At 35.8% G+C, this 18,885-nt stretch overlaps 2 protein-coding genes across 32 annotated transcripts in view; both read left to right on the top strand.

Moving 5' to 3' along the window:
- The window catches only part of LOC115253893 (protein muscleblind), a 1,330,915-nt gene that overhangs the window by 1,280,301 nt on the left and 31,729 nt on the right, over nt 1-18,885 (top strand). The window lies entirely within an intron of this gene.
- Nucleotides 6-17,319, top strand: LOC115262390 (ice-structuring glycoprotein-like). Its single transcript, XM_029864777.2, has one exon. The coding sequence runs from the start codon at nt 272-274 to the stop codon at nt 1,214-1,216; it is 945 nt and encodes a 314-aa protein (XP_029720637.2). The 5' UTR covers nt 6-271; the 3' UTR covers nt 1,217-17,319.

Raw genomic sequence — 18,885 nt, 5'->3', positions numbered from 1 at the left:
TGAGTACCCAACACCCAGTCCTTCAGCCACATCTGCTACTTATGTTCCACAAACATCCACAGCAACCCTAATTGCTAATACCAGTAGTAGTAATAGTGCTCAGAGCACCATTTTGACCAACAGCAGTTACTATACTAGTAGTGGTAACAGTGTTAATATTAATAACAACAATAGCAAAGTAAATAACAAAAATACGACACTTGTCAAGTCACTCTCACTGCAATCGGTTTCGTCGATCGGCACTGGCCTAGGTCATCTGGCCAATGGTCAAATGCACTCGGATAACGATCTCAGCAGCGTCAAGTCCGAGCCACATCTCAGCGATAAAGATGATCCGACCCTGAGCGAAGCTAACAACAATGCCCTACTAACCTCTCCAACTACCAGCACGTCTAGCTCGCAGTCACAGACGCTTGTCTCGTCTGCGGCCACAACCCAATCAGTCCCGGTTCCAATCACAAGTGCAATGCTACAGTCCTACTCTACGGCTGCCCACATTAACAGCTATAACACCGCTGCAGGCCTCGCTACTCTTCAAGCTCAGGCACAGTCTTATGCCGCCCAGGCAGCCGCAGTTGCACAAGCGAATCAAGCCGCCGCCGCTTCTGCACAATACACTGCGCACTACACTGACGCAGCCAACCTTGCCAAGGAAGTTGCCCAGAAAAACTACGCCAATGCACTCAAAATGGCTGCCGCTTCGAATGCCCTAACCGGCAAACCACTTACCGCCCTCAGCTATACCGGGGTTGCTTTGAACAAAACTGGCGTCCTCCCTCAGACGCCGTCGTACGCAGCTGCAGCCGCTGTGGCTTCACCAGCCGCCGCTCCCTCTTATCCACCGCCTCGCATTAGCACTCCTGCGGTAGCCATGGCCGCTGCCACTCCTCAACAGACAATGCTTCCGGCCATCACGCGTCCACCGCCGCCCATTTTGCCACAAGCAGCCTTCGCGCAAATGTTACGTCCTCAAATGCCGGCCAACTTTCAAAACCCGTACGCAGCTGCCTTCGCTGCCCAGCACCAGCTGTTCAACCCAAGCCTAATGTACCCGTCCTTCCCGGCCGGTGGCTACCAATTCACCGCCCCCATGCATGCTGCTATGCCCGCGACTAACCTAACGGCGATACCCCAAGTCCAGCAGGTACCAACCCCTGGCGCAACCCCCGGCAGTGCAGTCGTACTTAACCCCTACAAGAAGATGAAGACTTCATAAGTGCAATCCGCCGCTGCAGCCCACAAGCACCCAGCATTCAGTCACTCAAATTGCCATGCGTAGAACAGCACCAACATCTGCACCTTCCCGAAAACACACTCACACACTAACACATCCATCTCGCACTAATCGTTGCCATGGTTCAGCGAACAATTCAGCGCAATCGTTGCTGTGAGCTGACGAAAATTGATTAAAACAATAAGAAATTGAAGATGATGATAGTGCCTGAAACACACACACTGAACATTAGGAAAGAAAAACACACAAAGAAGTTCACCAAGAAAATTGAAAACCTAAATAGGAAGAGTAACACCATTTTATCGGAATATAACGAAAGCATAATATATATTTTTCTCGACGATAACATCGTTTGATAAAGGATAGCAAGTAAGAGTAACATACAAACATTTGAAAACACTTGATAACATTGAGTGATCTTGTCACTACGGTTAAGCAAACTAAGAATAGCATCAGTTTTTTATCTTTAAAATAGTCTAATAAGTTAGTTAATGATAAGTGCAATTCTTTTTTTTTTCTCTTGTGAAAAAACAACTCACAAAAGGTTCCCCGATGAACCCTAAAAATTGTACAGTTTTGTTTTCCGTTTTTTTTTCACTTATTTTTTCGTTGTTAATACGCGATTATCGGTTACGTTACATTTATACGGGTAGTTTTGTTTTCGGTTTCGAAATTCTCGGGGCGGTATGAAAGCGAGATGAATAATAAGAGAAACTCTTGCGTATAAGATTGAAAAATCAAAACAATGGAACTGTGATAGCTTCACAAAACATACAAACACACATGGAAGTGCATCAGGGTGCATGCGCGAGTCACGCACCCGCACTCACACACGCGCATGCTGCAATTCAATCGCTTCAAATCGCACACGCACACATTCACGCGGAAGTCATGAACACGGGATGAGGTTTGCGAACTTTGGTTTGGTTGATTAGTGTATTGATTCTTTTTTCGTTCCCGACAATGAGCATAGTAATGAAAATCAAATTTTGAACTAGTAGTCATGTTAGTGAAACTGTTTTAGACGTTTTAAAAACAAACCTAGAAGTGCATTTCATATTTTTTTTTTAGTTTTGTTTTCTTTATACTGATAGGAATATAGAAGCAGCAACACTCCTGAAGTGTTTATGTAAATATTTGATAGGATTAAATGAAAACATTGTTGTGATAAGTTTTTCATTTAACTAGATTTGTTCCTTAAAATTATTTACTTGCTACTTTTGTAAACAGTTATTTATACACTAAGATATAGTAAGATGTAAGATTTCAGCAAAAATTTTACCAATAAAACAGACGAATAATAATCAAAAGGTTGTGTAAAACATGAAGATGCTGTCGGATTTGCTGTAGGTTGATAAATATTAGGGATGAAGTTGACGGTTTTCAAGCAGACACGTTTTAAGCCTCTTTGTGGTAGTTTGACTTACAGCACATCAGAACAAGTTTCAGAACTATGAATATTAACACTATTACCGCTACTATTATAACTGCAACTGCAACTACTTAATGAATGGTGAACGAATAACTCTCATAAACGAAACCAAGATTACTTACGAAAAAATATTGTTCAATCATGCAAAATATTTCACAAAACTGAGCAACGCTATTACTACTACTACTACTACTATTACTGCTACAATTACTACTACGATTACTATTGCTACTACAGCTATTGATACCGAACAAAAAAAATGTATTGACAATGTGTTACCTATAATGTGGGGAAAATGCTGTATGGCTAGAGATATGACCGCTTGAGACATGAAATAAAAGTGACTAAAATAGTTATCCTCTCACCAGTAATCAAAAACCACCCAAAATACACGCTCTTCAATGCTTATATTTACGTATAATTGTACATGTATGATGAACGAAAACAAATTAATGTTTTTGCACGTAATCATTACACATACTATGCCTACTTGGTTATGCGGTTTGCAAAAAAAAAATCTAATTTTCAGTCGTAGTTTTCAACATTCAATAGAATTTAGCCCTAGTACCCATTGCTAAAAGTATTCTTGGTAGAACCGTATCTACACATTAGTGAGCTAGAGAAAAAAAAAGAGACGATAACTAGAACAATCATTGAGAGTAAAAACAAAATCAACTATTTGCATTGATAATGGTCATTAGAAAGATAAAAAGCAAACCAGTAGACAATTATACTCCTCCCCACGATTTGTAAATTATTGATAGGTCGAAGGTAAACTGCATGGAATTGTAGGTTTTGGAAGAAGGTGAAACATGCTTAAACACACACGGGAAAACAGCCTCTGATCAACTGTAGAGTGGTAGTGGATTGTCGCAAATCATCTTGAACATAAACCAACCCCAATTTTGAAACAAAAAGTTACAAAAACCGCAAATGTTTAATGCTAAGCGTTAGATTGCTACTACTAATTCATTATACTTAACTTTAGATTGTCCCACGCAAATGTGAACAGCGATAATTGAAAAAAAAACAAACAGTAAAAATGCTGAATAAATCATCTAGTGTTTAAGATTTGTTGCATTTTTTGTTCAGTTTACATAATTTTGTTGTGCTACTTTTTGTGAAGATTGCCGTACATTTGTTACTTTATTGGATAATAGTTTTCCTTTTAGTTGTACTTGATTGTGATTGAAAACCGCACATAGCTACATATATGAACCGTAATTTGAACTTTTCCTTTGTTTAATCGATTGAAATCAATTACTGAAAGTAACTACGATTTGCTTATATTTGCCGGTATTTTTACTGTACTCCTTTTAGTTGTGTAGATCACTTCTTTGGTTTTGCCTATCAAACACGCCTGGAATACAACTCGTAGTATGATTGTACGCCTGCAAGCTTTTTATCGCCCCTCACGTTAAATATTCCTCACATCACACAAGCGCCACACCCATCGCAATGCTCACCCTCACGCACCTAAGTTATAAAAAAAACTGCATTTCCCAAACGATTATTATTTCCATTAATATGAAAAGTTTGTCCAACAACAATGACCCATTTTGTTTGCCCGCAAACAGTAAAAGAACATTTATTCGCTCACGCTTTTTCTCAAAAACCAACACATACTAACACCCCATTCACACGCCACTACTGTGAGTAACGAGGTTCCCGAACTATGTTGAATATATTTATCGTGAGGTTGCTTCACAACAAATCCATCCGGATGCCACCCGAACAGCTACTTATGTTTATAATTATCACATAATCTCAACATGCAACATTACGCAAAATGAATGAGCTTCTAAAAATATATATAAACGTTTTATGAAGAATGGTTTATGGTTATCAAACAAATTTCAACTGCTTTCTTTGTTGATTAAATGGGATTTCTTTTCATATAGAGTTGATGTTTATGTATAGATCGATTATTGCTTCCTTTCTTTCATGTGTAAGTTGAAACTCATTAGTGGACAGCAAACCAAAATGTATCGTTCAAGGTTACGCCAGCAACATGCCCTATATAATCTCGTTTTTTAAACTCAAGCAAACCCTATTCGCTACTTTTTTCTAATTCCTGCTCCAATGCAACATATTAGATCTTGTTGATTGACGCATTCAGACACTAACACAAAACACACGCTCCAAAATATCTACTAGAAAACCTCCGTGCACACTTCTATACCTACTTCTGTTCTGCTGCCGCCTTCCTCCCTGTAAAAGCTGCTTGACATGTTTCCTATACTCACAAAAGACTTTACATTCCGTTTCCCGTCGATACTGTAGAACAGCTCACACTTAAATACACACACGCTTCTTCGCTATTGCCGATGATCAATGCCACACGCACACACAAACACACTCACAAACCGTTTAGCGTTTACCTATTGGTTTTCCAAAAGCTCCGATCTGCTGACGACAGTCGATGATATTGTACTGTGCCATAGTGGTGCGCGCCTGCTGATACTATTCTTCCACTTCCACATATCTGGAGCAACATTTGAAAAGGGCATACAAGCATTGGTAAACAATGACTTCACACGTCGCTCCTGAGCCCCCCTCAGCTTATTCTCAAAAACTAAGACCGTTATCAGATAGAGCAAACATCGATCTTTCGGATAACGGTGTTTGTTTGCGTGGGCGGGCTGCTGTTATGCACTACGGAGCGTTTTAGAAAAAAGACACAAGACCTCTTGGGCCCTTTTCAAATGTTGCTCCAGATATCTATACAATAGTCTGTCATTTCGCTATCGCTTTTTCTTTTTTTCCGATACGTCTCTTGTTACTGCCGCCATACTGAACAACAACAACAGTTTTATGTTAGGAGTAGGCCGAGGAGTAGGCTTTCTTCCCGAACAGCAATAGGTACTCTAGTGTAGTAAATTGTTTTGAAACGCCTTGAAAAATGACAATCTCGAACGAACAGAAACGACACTACTACGACACACACGACCAATAGGCGACCACTAGAATTACAATATTTTGACAGATTACTGACTCAAGAAATTCTATGCTGCTGCAATAAGTACGGGTTTAGGTTTACGCCATTAGCCACTAATGCAGTGATCTTCTAAATAGGGTCTTGTACCATTTGGGCAGGTGTACCTATTTTGGGCACTTGCCGTTATAACTAAGTCAATTTCAAACCGATTGATTTGAAATTTTGTTCAGAGTTAGGCACGTACAGTATCTAACTCTGTACAAAAATTCAAATCAATCGGTTTGAAATTGACTTAGTGATAGCGACAAGTGCCCAAAATAGGTACACCTGCCCAAATGGTACAATACCCTATGATTGTATTAAATGAGTGCATTAGAGTTTATTCACAAATTACGTAACGCAAAATTTGCCCCTTCCTTCCCCCATGTAACAACTTCGTATGAGGATTTTTTAATTTTTGTATAGAGCGTAACCAGGCCCGTGTACAGAAGTGGCGCAAAGGGAGGGGTTTTCCCAATTTCGGCAAAAAGCGGCGGGGCGCCTAGTGTATGAAGCGTCGGCAATGGGGGGGGTTTAACACTCAATACCCCTCACCCCCCCCCCCTCCCTTGTGCACGGGCTTGAGTGTAACACCCCTCCCTCTCCACTTAGCGTTACGTAATATGCGAACCAACCCTTACAACCATGAGTATAGCTTAAACACAGATCCGACTGTTTGAAAATGAGTGTCCGTTCGGCCATTTGGCTGAATTCCATCTGGCCGAATGTCGTTTGGTCGAACACCATTTGGCTGAATGCCATTGGGTTGTTTGACCAACTGCCGTTTGGACGAATTATCATCAGAAATTTTCTAGCATTCTAGCTTGCAATATAATGAACAAAAAAATTTCTTCTAGTTTTACAAACAAGTTGGATAAGCTGGCGCTGAAACTGACAATATTTTATCAGAGACCTTTTTGCACCTTTTTGCACGAGAATCAAACTTTAGCTTCCAAAAGTTGGTTATGTTGTTAAATACATGGCAACCAGTATATCGAACGAACAAAATTGATTAGAAGATTCAATTCATACTTTATAAATGGAGTTTGGTATTTTCTACTTGAAGAAAAAAATAAGAAATAGAGCGTAACGGGGCACCATTTCAAAAATGACAAATTTTAACTTAACGTCAAGAAATTTGTTACTTTCTCGAAACAGTTTTCAAAGTTTCTAGTACTATTGGAATAAGTGGGATAAGTGATTATCTTCATTTGGTCGGCGTTCAGTCAAAGTGGACCACGCGGTTTTTCTGGCAGTTAAAGATAAGCTTAGGAATTTGGTAAACCTGAACTTTTCGACGATATTTTGATGCAGATGTATCATTACATACAAGTACAATAGTATTTCTGAAACTAATGCCAGAGATTTGAAATTTCAAGTGCTTGCAGGACATTTTCTCGAAATCATTGAAAAACAGATGGTCCGGTCTGACTTAACGCCGACCATTTTTGTGTAAAAAGAATCAAAATCGACAGCCCAAGCACTGAAATCGTTCAGTGAAGTTAAAAAAAACCACGGTGTAAAAGTGTGTGGAATGTGTCCAGCGAAACTGGAAGCATTTCCTCACTTTTTGGTTTTTTATTTTTTATTAAATAACGAAGCAATATTTTCAAAATCGGTTTTCGTACACATGTAGAGTATGGATAAAGGTATCTTATGAATTTTTTTGTGGTGGAAAATATTTTTCGTTTTTGCAGAAACCATTTTTGAACAAAATTTCACAAAAAATGGTTTCTGCTAAAATGGAAAACATTTTCCACCACAAAAAAAAATCAGAAGATACCTTTATCCATACTCTACATGTGTACGAAAATCGATTTTGAAAATATTGCTTCGTTATTTAATGAAAAATCAAAAACCAAAAAAATGAGGAAATGCTTCCAGTTTCGCCTTAAGGTTAAGATATGACGTGTAGCATAAAATGCAAAGTGTTGGTTCGCTTTGAAAATTTGATCGATTGATCAATTAGTGGGGACCGATCGATCAACTTTTCAGCGCAAACCACATTCGGTTCTTCAGATTTGTGCTCTTGAAGTTTTTAAGTGCGGCATTGTCATATCTTCACCTAATTTCTGGAAATAGCTGAGCATCTTTCGCTAGTAACTCAGGTGGCGTTGGTGTAATGCAACTTATATAAACGTTAAAAAAACACAACACGATCTTCTTTTCGGAGCTAAATTTTTAACTTTGCGTTCTATTATAATGCAGAAAGTTCGAAACATTTGCAGTAACTTGCAACCATATTGGAAAGTGACTAGATCGGCATAGTGCTTATTGACTTCAAAATGAAAAATGACGAATTGTAAAGATATTACTATTGGAGAACTCTATGAATATCTCGATTTTATCCAAGAAATGTATGAACGCGACAAACTTCTGTAGATACATCTCCAACATTTTTTTCCTTATTTATAAAGGAGCTACTTTGAAAAAAGAAATTTAATCAAATGTTTTTCCATGATTTTCACTGATATATTGCATGTCATTTATTATGAAAATTTAGTGGAATTGTTTTCAGAATTCCATCCCTTGATCCATCTAATTACACTAGTTTACAGTATTTTTGAACTCGGTAAGCTAATGATCATTTTTGGTGTAGAATCATGCCCTGAGTTCGAAAATGCGAAGGAAAAAATACAGTAGAGCGGATTTTTTTTTTCGACTTTCCATACAAGGTAGATGATGTGAAATCGATTTTTGATCCATTTTTCGGCAAAGTCGCCCACTTTACACATCTCATTCTCCGTAATCAATGCTCCGATTAAGCCGATTTTTTTACTGTAACTCGCCTACATATGATATGTTAAATAAATGTCGAGAAAGATTTTTTTATTTTTTTTTTCTTGTTGGAAAATAGTTATTTATGCAACAAGTTGCAAAATGAAGATTTTTTTCAGCACGAGTCGTACATTTATCCAACGAGGCTTGCCGAGTTGGATAAATACGACCAGTGCTGAAAAAATCGAGTTTTGCAACGAGTTGCATACAACATTTTTTGTCATTACGAAAAATGAGGTTTGAATAGAATTTTTTCTAGGTTACATGCGTCTGCAGAATGAGGTACGACTGAGCATCATGGTCAATCAACCTTATTTAACATGCAGTTCATCTTACTATTACTTACACACACGAAAATGGATGAAAAATGTATGTTGGCAAAAGTGCCAAAAAGTACTACTTTTCAGTACAAGTGTCGAAAAGTAGCACTTTTCGGCACTTTTGTTTTAATGAAATAAAGTAGGCCATTTTAGCGCTCTTTTTGACAGCGAAAAGTTGACGTTTTCACAACGTAATGGCAAAAAATAAATTTCTTCATATATTTTTGGAAATTTTGCTAAAATTTAAGAATATCGACCCTAAAACTCGCCAATATCTTGAATTTCATCAATCTGACGCAAATGAATTTTAGTAAATTCCTTATTTTAAAAAGTTGTAAAACTTGATATTGAGCTAAAACTCCAAAACTGTTCTACTTAAAAAAAATGAAGCACGGTATCGAAATCAGCGCTAAATTGTGCTTCAAAAACTTTGGTCGTTGACAGAAGTTCACGACTTTCGTTTTATTTTGTAAACTAGAGTTATTTTTTCAAGCATTTCATGTAAATATTGGCAAAATAAATCCTGCTCAATGACTCTAGCATTCTTATAACAATACATTTCTAGGAAATCGTGGAAACATTTGCCAGGATTCATAAAAAATGTTGATGGACAAATAAAGAAGTGAGCATTTTTTTTTATATTTTGCGCTTTATGTCAAATAGTTTGATGTGGAAAGCCCCTATGACTTCTGTGATTTTCTTTCTTGCATTTTTGCTGCGAAAGTTGACGACTTAAACCAAATGCGAATACTAACTACTGAAATATCTCACAGCTGGATTTCAATTTTAAAATATGCCTCTGAACTTACGATCTATTCGAAGAAAAAAGAAAAAAAATATGTTAGGAACTTTGAACAATGTTATATCGAATTCACTATATCGAGGGTACGTTACATCGAGGGTACTATATATCGAAGAATATTTGTATTCATAGACAAAATAATCGGGACAGACAAAATTTTTGAAAAGTGCATCGTGCATTCTAAAATTTTCACTGTATGTTCATTAACTAGTTGTGTATCAGTGGTCCAAATTTGAAACAAAAAATCGAGCTATTCTTCACGAAGTTAGAAAGGTTCTAAAAAAAAGTGTAATTATTCTATAGCCAACTTTGAGCTGTTATATATCCGGATCCTTCAAAACAATTGACTTAACTTTAAAACGTTGTAACAGTTTTATTAATTTTATGATTTTTATGTCAATTGGTCTATTTTTAATATGAATCCCATCACTTTTTTTCTATTTATATCCAGTTATTTAGTTACTTTTCTTCAAAACACATTTATATTAAAGTTAATTAGAGAGAATTAAAATGAACTATAATTACCATCTCGAATTTTGACATGATGTTTAAGTTTTTGGTAATTTGTTGCTATATTTGGAATATAAAATAATCTCTAAAATTTTCTTCCTTGTTGAGAATTTTAAGTTAGGTCAAACGTTTTTCGTAGCTCACTATATAAGTCATTATTGCTCAAAATTTCATTGCATCCGGTTCATTGAATCCGGAGATACAGGGGATAGACAAAATGTTCGGGACAGGCAAAATTTTCACTTCTCAAAAATTTTTCAAATAGCTGTAACTTTTCGAAAAGTGCATCAAATATTCTGAAATTTTTACTGAAAGCTGATCAACTAGTTGTGTATGAGTGGACAAAATTTGGAAAAAATCGGACTATCCTGCACGAAGTTATTAAGATTCTAGAAAAAGGAATAATTATCCGATAGCCAACTTTGAGCTATTATATCTCCGTATTCAATGAACCGAATGCAATGATATTTTGATCATTTATGACTTATATAATGAGCTTTGAAAAACTTTTGACTTAACTTAAAATTCTTAACACGGAAGAAAATTATAACGATTAGATTATTTTTCTAAAAAACCAAATTTTCTTAATTTTCAACATCGTTTCAAAATTTAAGATGCTAATAATAGTTCATCTAAATTCCCTTTAATTGTCTTGAATACAGATATGTTTTGAATGAAAGTAACAACATAGTAGGCAATTCATTGAAAAAGTAATGGGATGCATATTAAAAATAGACCAAGTTACTAAAAAATCATAAAATAATGAATTCGCTATAACTTTTCCTCTTGTTAATAATTGCAAGTTGAATTGAGCGTTTTTCAAAGCTCATTATATAAGTCATTAATGGACAAAATATCGTTGTATTCGGTTCATTGAATCCGGAGATATAACAGCTCAAAGTGGGCTATCGGATAATTATACCTTTTTCTAAAACGCTTATTATTTCGTGCAGAATAGCCCGATCTTTTTCAAATTTTGTCTACTGATACACAACTAGTTGATCAACTTACAGTAAAAATTTGAGAATTGATTTTGATGCACTTTTCGAAAAGTTACAGCTAATTGGACATTTTTTGAAAAGTGAAAATTTTACCTGTCCCGATCATGTTGTCTACCCGACCAGAAGCACATAACAAGATCATAACAAAATTATGACATCTATTGTTAGAAATAACAATAGTTTATATAATTCTGTTATATGGATTTTTCCAGGTGAATATTCATAACAAAATTATACTATTATTTTTAATAATTTTAGTAATTAAATTATAACAAAACTTGTTTCATTTATTCAAACAGATGTAAAGCAACATTTGTTATATTATGCATTATAACATAATTGCCTCTAACATAATTTTGTGACGCGTTTATTGCCATCTTTGTTATGTTTTTTGTAACGATTTTTTTTTCTCAAAATTTATAAGATTTTTTCTATTGTCGCGAAGAAGATTGGTACTTTTTGTTATTTTGGTCACTCGAGCCAAGAGATTTATAGCAAAACTTGTTACAAAATTGTTTTGAAATATATAACAGAACTTGTTATAATTTTGTTATGATTTCGGAAGTTCAGTCTTGTTATGATTATATCTGAACTTGTTATGTTTTTGTTTTAATTTGAACGAGTTTTGTTAGAATTTTTGTTATTTTAGCTACCTACGGTACACGTTTTATAACACCCGTTGTTATAAAAATCAATGTAACAAAATAACACAACCTGTAATAATTTTGTTTTTTCCATCTAGTCGGGTACCCCCTGTATTTTGAAGTATCTTGTTGAGAAAATCCTTGGAAAAAATGCAAGAGAATTTTTGTGTAACGATTACGGAAAATCCCCAGAATCTGATACATTTTTTAACGCAGGGAAACGTACAAATTCCTGTAACATTTGTTAGAATTTCCTCATAGAGTTCTTGAATACGAAATCGTTAAAACATTAGGAAGAAAACTCTTCATTATTCTCTGTTATAAATATATGAGAGATTTTCCTGCGAAATTTCAGGTGAAATGTTAGCTTACCGAGCCAGCTCAGCTGTTGAGAACACGCAAATTCGTCAACGAGCCTGGTAACAATTCTTCTGTGCAACTCAGTTTTTGAACATCCGGGAAAACGATCAAAACTTTGGGGTTGTTATTCCTACTTTTAAAAATATTACTTCGAAAATTTCCGGCACTTTAAAAGAAGGACTTCACTGTCTGTCAAGAATGTTTAAATGTTTACATAAAAAAGTCTGCAATTGAATATTCAACTTTCTGAAGAAGTGTAGAATGAGCATCAGTAAAAATACACAGAAATAAAAAAAATGAAAAAAAAACTTCCTGGAGCGTAGTTTAGTATAATAAACGCTTGATTTTCTACAATTTTCCTTCAATATGTTTTAAGGGCCCATATAGCCGAGGCGGTAAACGCACGGGTATTCAGCATGACCATGCTGAGGGTGACGGGTTCGATTCCCGGTCGGTCCAGGATCTTTTCGTAAAGGAAATTTCCTTGACTTCCTTGGGCATAGAGTATCTTCGTGCCTGCCACACGATATACACATGCAAAATGGTCATTGGCAGAGGAAGCTCTCAGTTAATAACTGTGGAAGTGCTCATAGAACACTAAGCTGAGAAGCAGGCTTTGTCCCAGTGAGGACGTTACGCCAAGAAGAAGAAGAAGAAGATGTTTTAAAAAAGTTTTCAAAACGATTCCCCAGCTGGAACAGTTTAGTGATATTCACGGTGCCAGGCAACGACAAAATGCTGCTTCGATTTGGAGCACATAATCTTTTAATACAGGGATAGATGTTAAACGGTGAGTTCTTTCCAAATTATAAAAATAATTTGGCTGTTTTGATTATCGGCAACGCAGTCTTTTTAATTTGTAAAACGAGTTTTATTATTTAACCCGACGTTTCGGCGCAGGTATGGCGCCTTCTTCAGGGGAAAAATAAAAGTATTCGTTTTTAGTTTGGGGTTATGGCGAACTGTAACTGTCAAGGTTTTATAATGTTGGTACATCCCAAGTAACAATTATACTTTTGTGGCAATCCTGAAGTAATTTCTGAGATAGAATAATAAAACTTAGCAATAAAGCTCTTTGTTCTGCAAATCTGAGATAAAATAGGTATAAAACATCCATAGGACGAATCTGGCCCACTCTTCAGGAGATCTTCAAAGCTTTTTTTGAAGACTGCTTTGAAACTAGTTGTATTTATGTACATGCGCTGATGATTGATGATAAGAACTTCATGAAACTATAACAAGAATATCTTGAGGCATGTTGATCTTTTAGCTGTCTTTCTCAAAAGTGTCAACAGTGCATAATAAATGAAATCTTTTACCTAAGCATTATGCAGATGCAAACTAGTTTTGTTTCATGGATGAAATAATAATTAAACTGCGAATTAATTTTCATCAAAGTGAAATGGCTAAAACAGTTAAATTGCCTGACAGATCATTGATGACAGGGAATCGAAATTTTCCGTGCCATACCCACTTTTTCGTTGATATGCCACCCAAAACAAACGAAAATTACAACGCGCCTCAAAAATAATATCAATCGTTAATATACGAAGACATAAATTTCCTTTAAAAACAAAAGGCTACGCCACTTTTTCAATTCCTTCTAAGCATGGCTGCCGTTCCAAGCGAACAAAACTCATGCAGCCGCCATCAATTGTTATTACCTTTAATTCAAACCCCCTCAAAACAATGATGGAACCAAGTCACCTTGCATGAACGCTACAGCCTTTATTGAAGATTGTTTTTACTAGTTATGATCTTAAGGCAGATTTGTTCGTCTTAAGTGAAACTTATTCGTTTTATACAAGAGTAACAGCCTTTGACAATTGTTTGTTTACGTTTTCGATGCTAGAAAGTTGTCTCTGTACATTTCGTGGTGTTTCGCGTCAAGATGTGCCAATTCTATTTTGTTTCCCTCTATTTTTGCTATTAATAATGAAGTGCAACTTACTACAATTACACTATTTGGCATGAGCTTGAGCAGAGTCACAGTAAGTACCCATTTCATTCTCGATTCGCATAGCTATGGCCTGTGTGAGAAACTGGTTGAAGGCAGGACGACAGCAGCCAGCTACTCGCATTTTTGATTGGCCGTAAAATCATTATTTCGTTGACATGATTACTTTTTAGCACAAGAATGGCAAAATTATCAGTGAGCAAACATGTTTATGTGTTTATATTTGCATGAGAACGCGGTTTTTCAACCAATTTCTTACATTCATTATTTGGATTGAACATTATTTCGCATAGTTCTTGTTCCAGAGTAATGGCTCTAGTTCGTCGTCTTATCATAATTTCGCATAGTTCTTGTTCCAGAGTAATGGCTCTAGCTCAAGAATAGATGGCTTCAAGAAGCTTTTAAAAGAGGATTAGCCAGATGAAATCCACTTGAATAAACGAAGCATAAACTTTTAATAAAATATGTTGATGTTATGTGTTGAAAATAACTTCAAATACACCTTAAAACTTATTATAAGATTTAATGCTCATGTAAATTCAGTTGTTTTATGCGCGAATTTCAAAATTAACTTGAAGACAACTTAAAAACCGCAAACGAACGAAGTTTGTTTTCTCTTGATAAAAACAACTATAAATGTTCCATGAATTGGTCATGCTGTGATAAAGCTTCCATAAAAATAATCAAATCTAAAAGGAATTGAAATTGTTACTTGGGATGACTAACTGCGGTGAAAAACTAAAATTTAAAATTGGTTTCTATACTATTTTTGCGCGCTTTTAGTCTTCTGTTGGTTTAGTGAGGTCCAGCTCTTGGCAGCTGCATCTTTCCCTTAATAGATTCTGCATAATTAAACAAGCATTGGAACAGAATATCTCCGCGGGGAGTAGCGAATTATATTAACAGCCTTTTGTGGCGATTGAGTTCGTTAGTGTTCTTTATCAAAAATTCATACTTTTTTTCATCTGCAGCTACTGAGTCCTCTAACAAGATACAATTAATTAAATAATTCTTTGAAAGCTAGTTAGCTCGATATACTATAACCCATAAAAGACATGTTCGAAAATTGAGTTTCTGCCAGCTTTTCTCAAAATTTGACCTCTGTGCCGTAGGACAAAACCGAGCACTACAAACGAGTTCGAAACCTACGTTGTTCTGGCAGCAGCGTTTAAACAGTCTGGTTCCAACAGGCTAAGAGAGAATGGATTTTTTTTTAAATCGATTCGTTCAATGTGGGATATGAAAAAAATGTAATTAGTAAATAACTCCGTAATCTATGATAATCTGATTATTGAAATGTTTCATGAAATTGCGAATGAAATAATCAAAGATTGCCTTGGAAATAGCACCAAAATATTTTTCCAGGATAAGCGTCATAATTTTGAAAATTTTAATTTTCTATTTTTTTAAATAACACAAGTTTACAAAATAAAACGAAAGTCGTGAACTTCTGTCAACGACCAAAATTTTTGAAGCACAATTTAGTGCTGAAACCGACCTTCAAAAAATTTTAAGTAGAACAGTTTTTGAGTTAAAGCTCAATATCGAGTTTTGCAACTTTTCAAAATATGTAATTTACTAAAATTCAAATATATTGCGTTTTGTTCAACCAATTTTAAATCTATTTCCATAAATTAAAAGCTGAATACAATACCATTTGATCATCTGAATACAGGTCTTACGTCAGATTAATGAAATTCAAGATATTCGCGAGTGTTAGAGACGATCTTTTTAAATTTAAGCAAAATTCCCAAAAATTTTTGAAAAAATGTTTTTTTTTTAATAAGAAAAAACCAACTTAAAAATTCTTTCTCGACGTTTATTTGACATATTATATGTAGGCAAGTTACAGTAAAAATTTCAGCTCAATCGGAGCATTGATTACGGATAATGAGATGTTTGAAGTGAGCGACTTTGCTTAAAAATAGAACAAAAATCGATTTCAAATCATCAACCTTGTATGGAAAGTCGAAAAAATTTCCGCTCTGCTGTAATTTTTTTCTTTCGCGTTTTCGAACTCAGGGCATGATTCTACACCAAAAATGATCATCAGCTTACCGAGTTCAAAAATGCTGTAAACTAGTGTAAACGATTGGTAGAAAACTCCCAGTCTTTAAGAAAGCATTTTTCCTGATTCAAAGATTTTAATTTTGAAATGAAAACTCAGCAATAGTTTTACTTGAAACCGCCTTTATAAATCTCAATGGTAACCAAAACATACAATAATTTAGAGCGAACTTGTTGAGATAATCTGATAAAAAAAAGTGATAGCAACTTGTGATAAATCATTTCACCTTGTTCGGTCGATCCGTCGTAACACACTCGAAATCATAAATTTCATCCCCGAAACATACGTCGGTGAACCATTTTCTAGCCGACTTTAAACCAAAAGAAAAAAAAATACAACCTGCAGTGTAGTTTTTAATTCAGTAACTAAACGAACAAACCGGAATGGAGAAATAACTAGCGAAAAAAAAGATTATGTGAACAACGTTGTGTTTTTAATAAGTGCCTACAACGTCGAAAAACCCACCGACCCATTTGGACACGAGGAACATCCCGGCAGGGTTGTTCCTCATCGCCCAAATCGGTTGCCCGGTTTCTTGAAATCTAAAAAATCTACACGCAGAATTGTGTTTTTGAAAAAACTGTGAGATTGATAAACGATAAGTTATTTGAAACTGTCCAACACACCGAAAATAAGGAATACTAAACATAATGGGTGAAAAGCTGCTGCTGTTCTGATACAGTCGGATCTCCGCAAACGGGAAAGTTTCTTGCGTTTCCTGCATACGTTTACCGGGCAGTATTGTGGGTGTTCTCGAAAGTAATGGAAAACCGGTAAAACGACGACGGTTAGCAGGTTCTACTGAACGGAAAATGTAACCACGTTGCGATAGGATAGGGTTCTAAATCCAACCGATTGGAAGTGTTTTTCGAAAGGAAATTGACGACCTAGGAATCATAATTCTTCTGAGTGGGAATTGTGAAAAAGCACGTGTAGCTATTTTAAGTCAAACTGTGAGACGAGGGAGAATGGAAACCGCAAAAGAAAGATGCGATCATAGTGGACAATGTAGGCAGTATTTGTAAATCGGAAAACCATTACTTAAAACCGTGGATGAATGAACATTTGTATTTGAAACTAAGGAAATAAAACCTACAAAAATTGTAAAACTATTAACTATTACTATAAAAAGGATACATAGCATAAAACTATTACTATACTATTAGTTTATATTACTAAAACAAAGAAAATGCATGGAATAAAAGTAATTGTTTACATTTCAATGAAAACACAAAACCGCTACTATTATTTGACATTTGGTTTAGTTTCGTAACGCAAGTGCTGTACTCTCTCGATTTTTCTCTCTAAACATATGCGTATATAGACATCCTGACCAGTTTCGTTACCCCGAGGAAAGTGTGGCTTGTATATATATAGAATTGGTTTTTCGTACTTTTTGTCAAAACCAAATTGCTGCTCTCTCTCACTATCTCTATCTCTTCCCTTGTATCTCTCTATCTCATTTTGGTTCTAATTTGTTTAATCGTTTCGGTCGCCTTTTCGTTTCGCCTTTCAATACTATTATCCGTCGTTAAAGTTTTTTCCTAGTATGTGTATTTCATTACTATTAGTTTTTGCCATGGAACTCAGACATAGAGCGCGCGTTGGTGTCGCTGACAGAAACCAAAAAAAACTGCCTTTTCATTCAAAATTAGTGTGCTGTCTCATCTACCGCCGTGTCCAACCAAATATTCCAAACATGCCGATATAAACCATTGACTGTGCACTACCGCCGCCAAGCCGGATGCCATCCCATGCAATTGCTACCCAAATGTGCACCAATACCATTACATACATGTATATTGTGCCTCTTGAGAAAGAAAACCCACACCAATAATGACAACACACAATAACACAAACCATACAACTACACCGCCGCCACGAAACGCTTGTTTGATTCCGATTATGATGCCCCTCCATCGAGTAGCGCCTTACTACAAATAAACACTACTATACCTATATACATAAATACTTTGAAACCAGCTTGGTGCTCTGCTACTTAATTGCTGTTGGTTCGGTGGGGAATGTGCTGCCTATGTAAGATTCTGGAAATGTGGATAGCTTCTTTTACACAATTTTACCTCACCATTGCGCTGCAACACACCACCACTCATACCCAATCTATTGTTTCGAATACATGTGCATTTTTATATGAAATTTTAGGAGTTTCTGCATTAACCAGTAAAGCTAGTGTACTGCGAGAATCTCAAATTTCTTTGAGAAATTCTATTTTTTTATGAATTTTTCAAACATTTAAGTTTCTGAAACCCTGATCTTGGGCTTTTTCCGATTTCTGTTGGAGTTTTTTAGAAATATCCTGATATTAGAAGGTGTTTTCAAGTTTCACCATAAGTAATCTTTTAATTCTTGAACATAAGAGTCGGGAACTTTCTAGCGGGCTCCAGCAGAAGAAGTTTTCATAAAAAAAGTAAAGAGATGCTCTTGTTTCTCATTTTCTAGTGAAGGACCATTTTGAAAGTTTTTAGAGAACTTCTCTTTATGATTTTAAGACCTTGAAGGAATTTAAACTGAACCTCCTGGAAGAAAGCATTAAGAAATACTCGGAGTAACCCTTTAAGGAGTTCTTATAAGATTCTCTGAAGAAATCATTTAAGAAAAACTTGAACCAATCCCATGAAAAGTTTCTGATGAAATCCATTGAGGATCCTTTTGGGAAAATCTGGAGCTATATCAGAAGAAAACTCCTGGATGGGATCTGTGCGAGAATTATCAGAGACATTCCTGCAAGAATTTTTGGGAAATTTCTGAAGGAATACCTCACGGAAAAACCTCAAGGAAAAA

The sequence above is a fragment of the Aedes albopictus genome, chromosome 3 (assembly GCF_035046485.1).
Source record: "Aedes albopictus strain Foshan chromosome 3, AalbF5, whole genome shotgun sequence".
In the NCBI taxonomy this organism is placed as follows: domain Eukaryota; kingdom Metazoa; phylum Arthropoda; class Insecta; order Diptera; family Culicidae; genus Aedes; species Aedes albopictus.
Note: the sequence above shows the minus strand (reverse complement) of the source record. Positions and strands in the feature narration are given on the sequence as shown.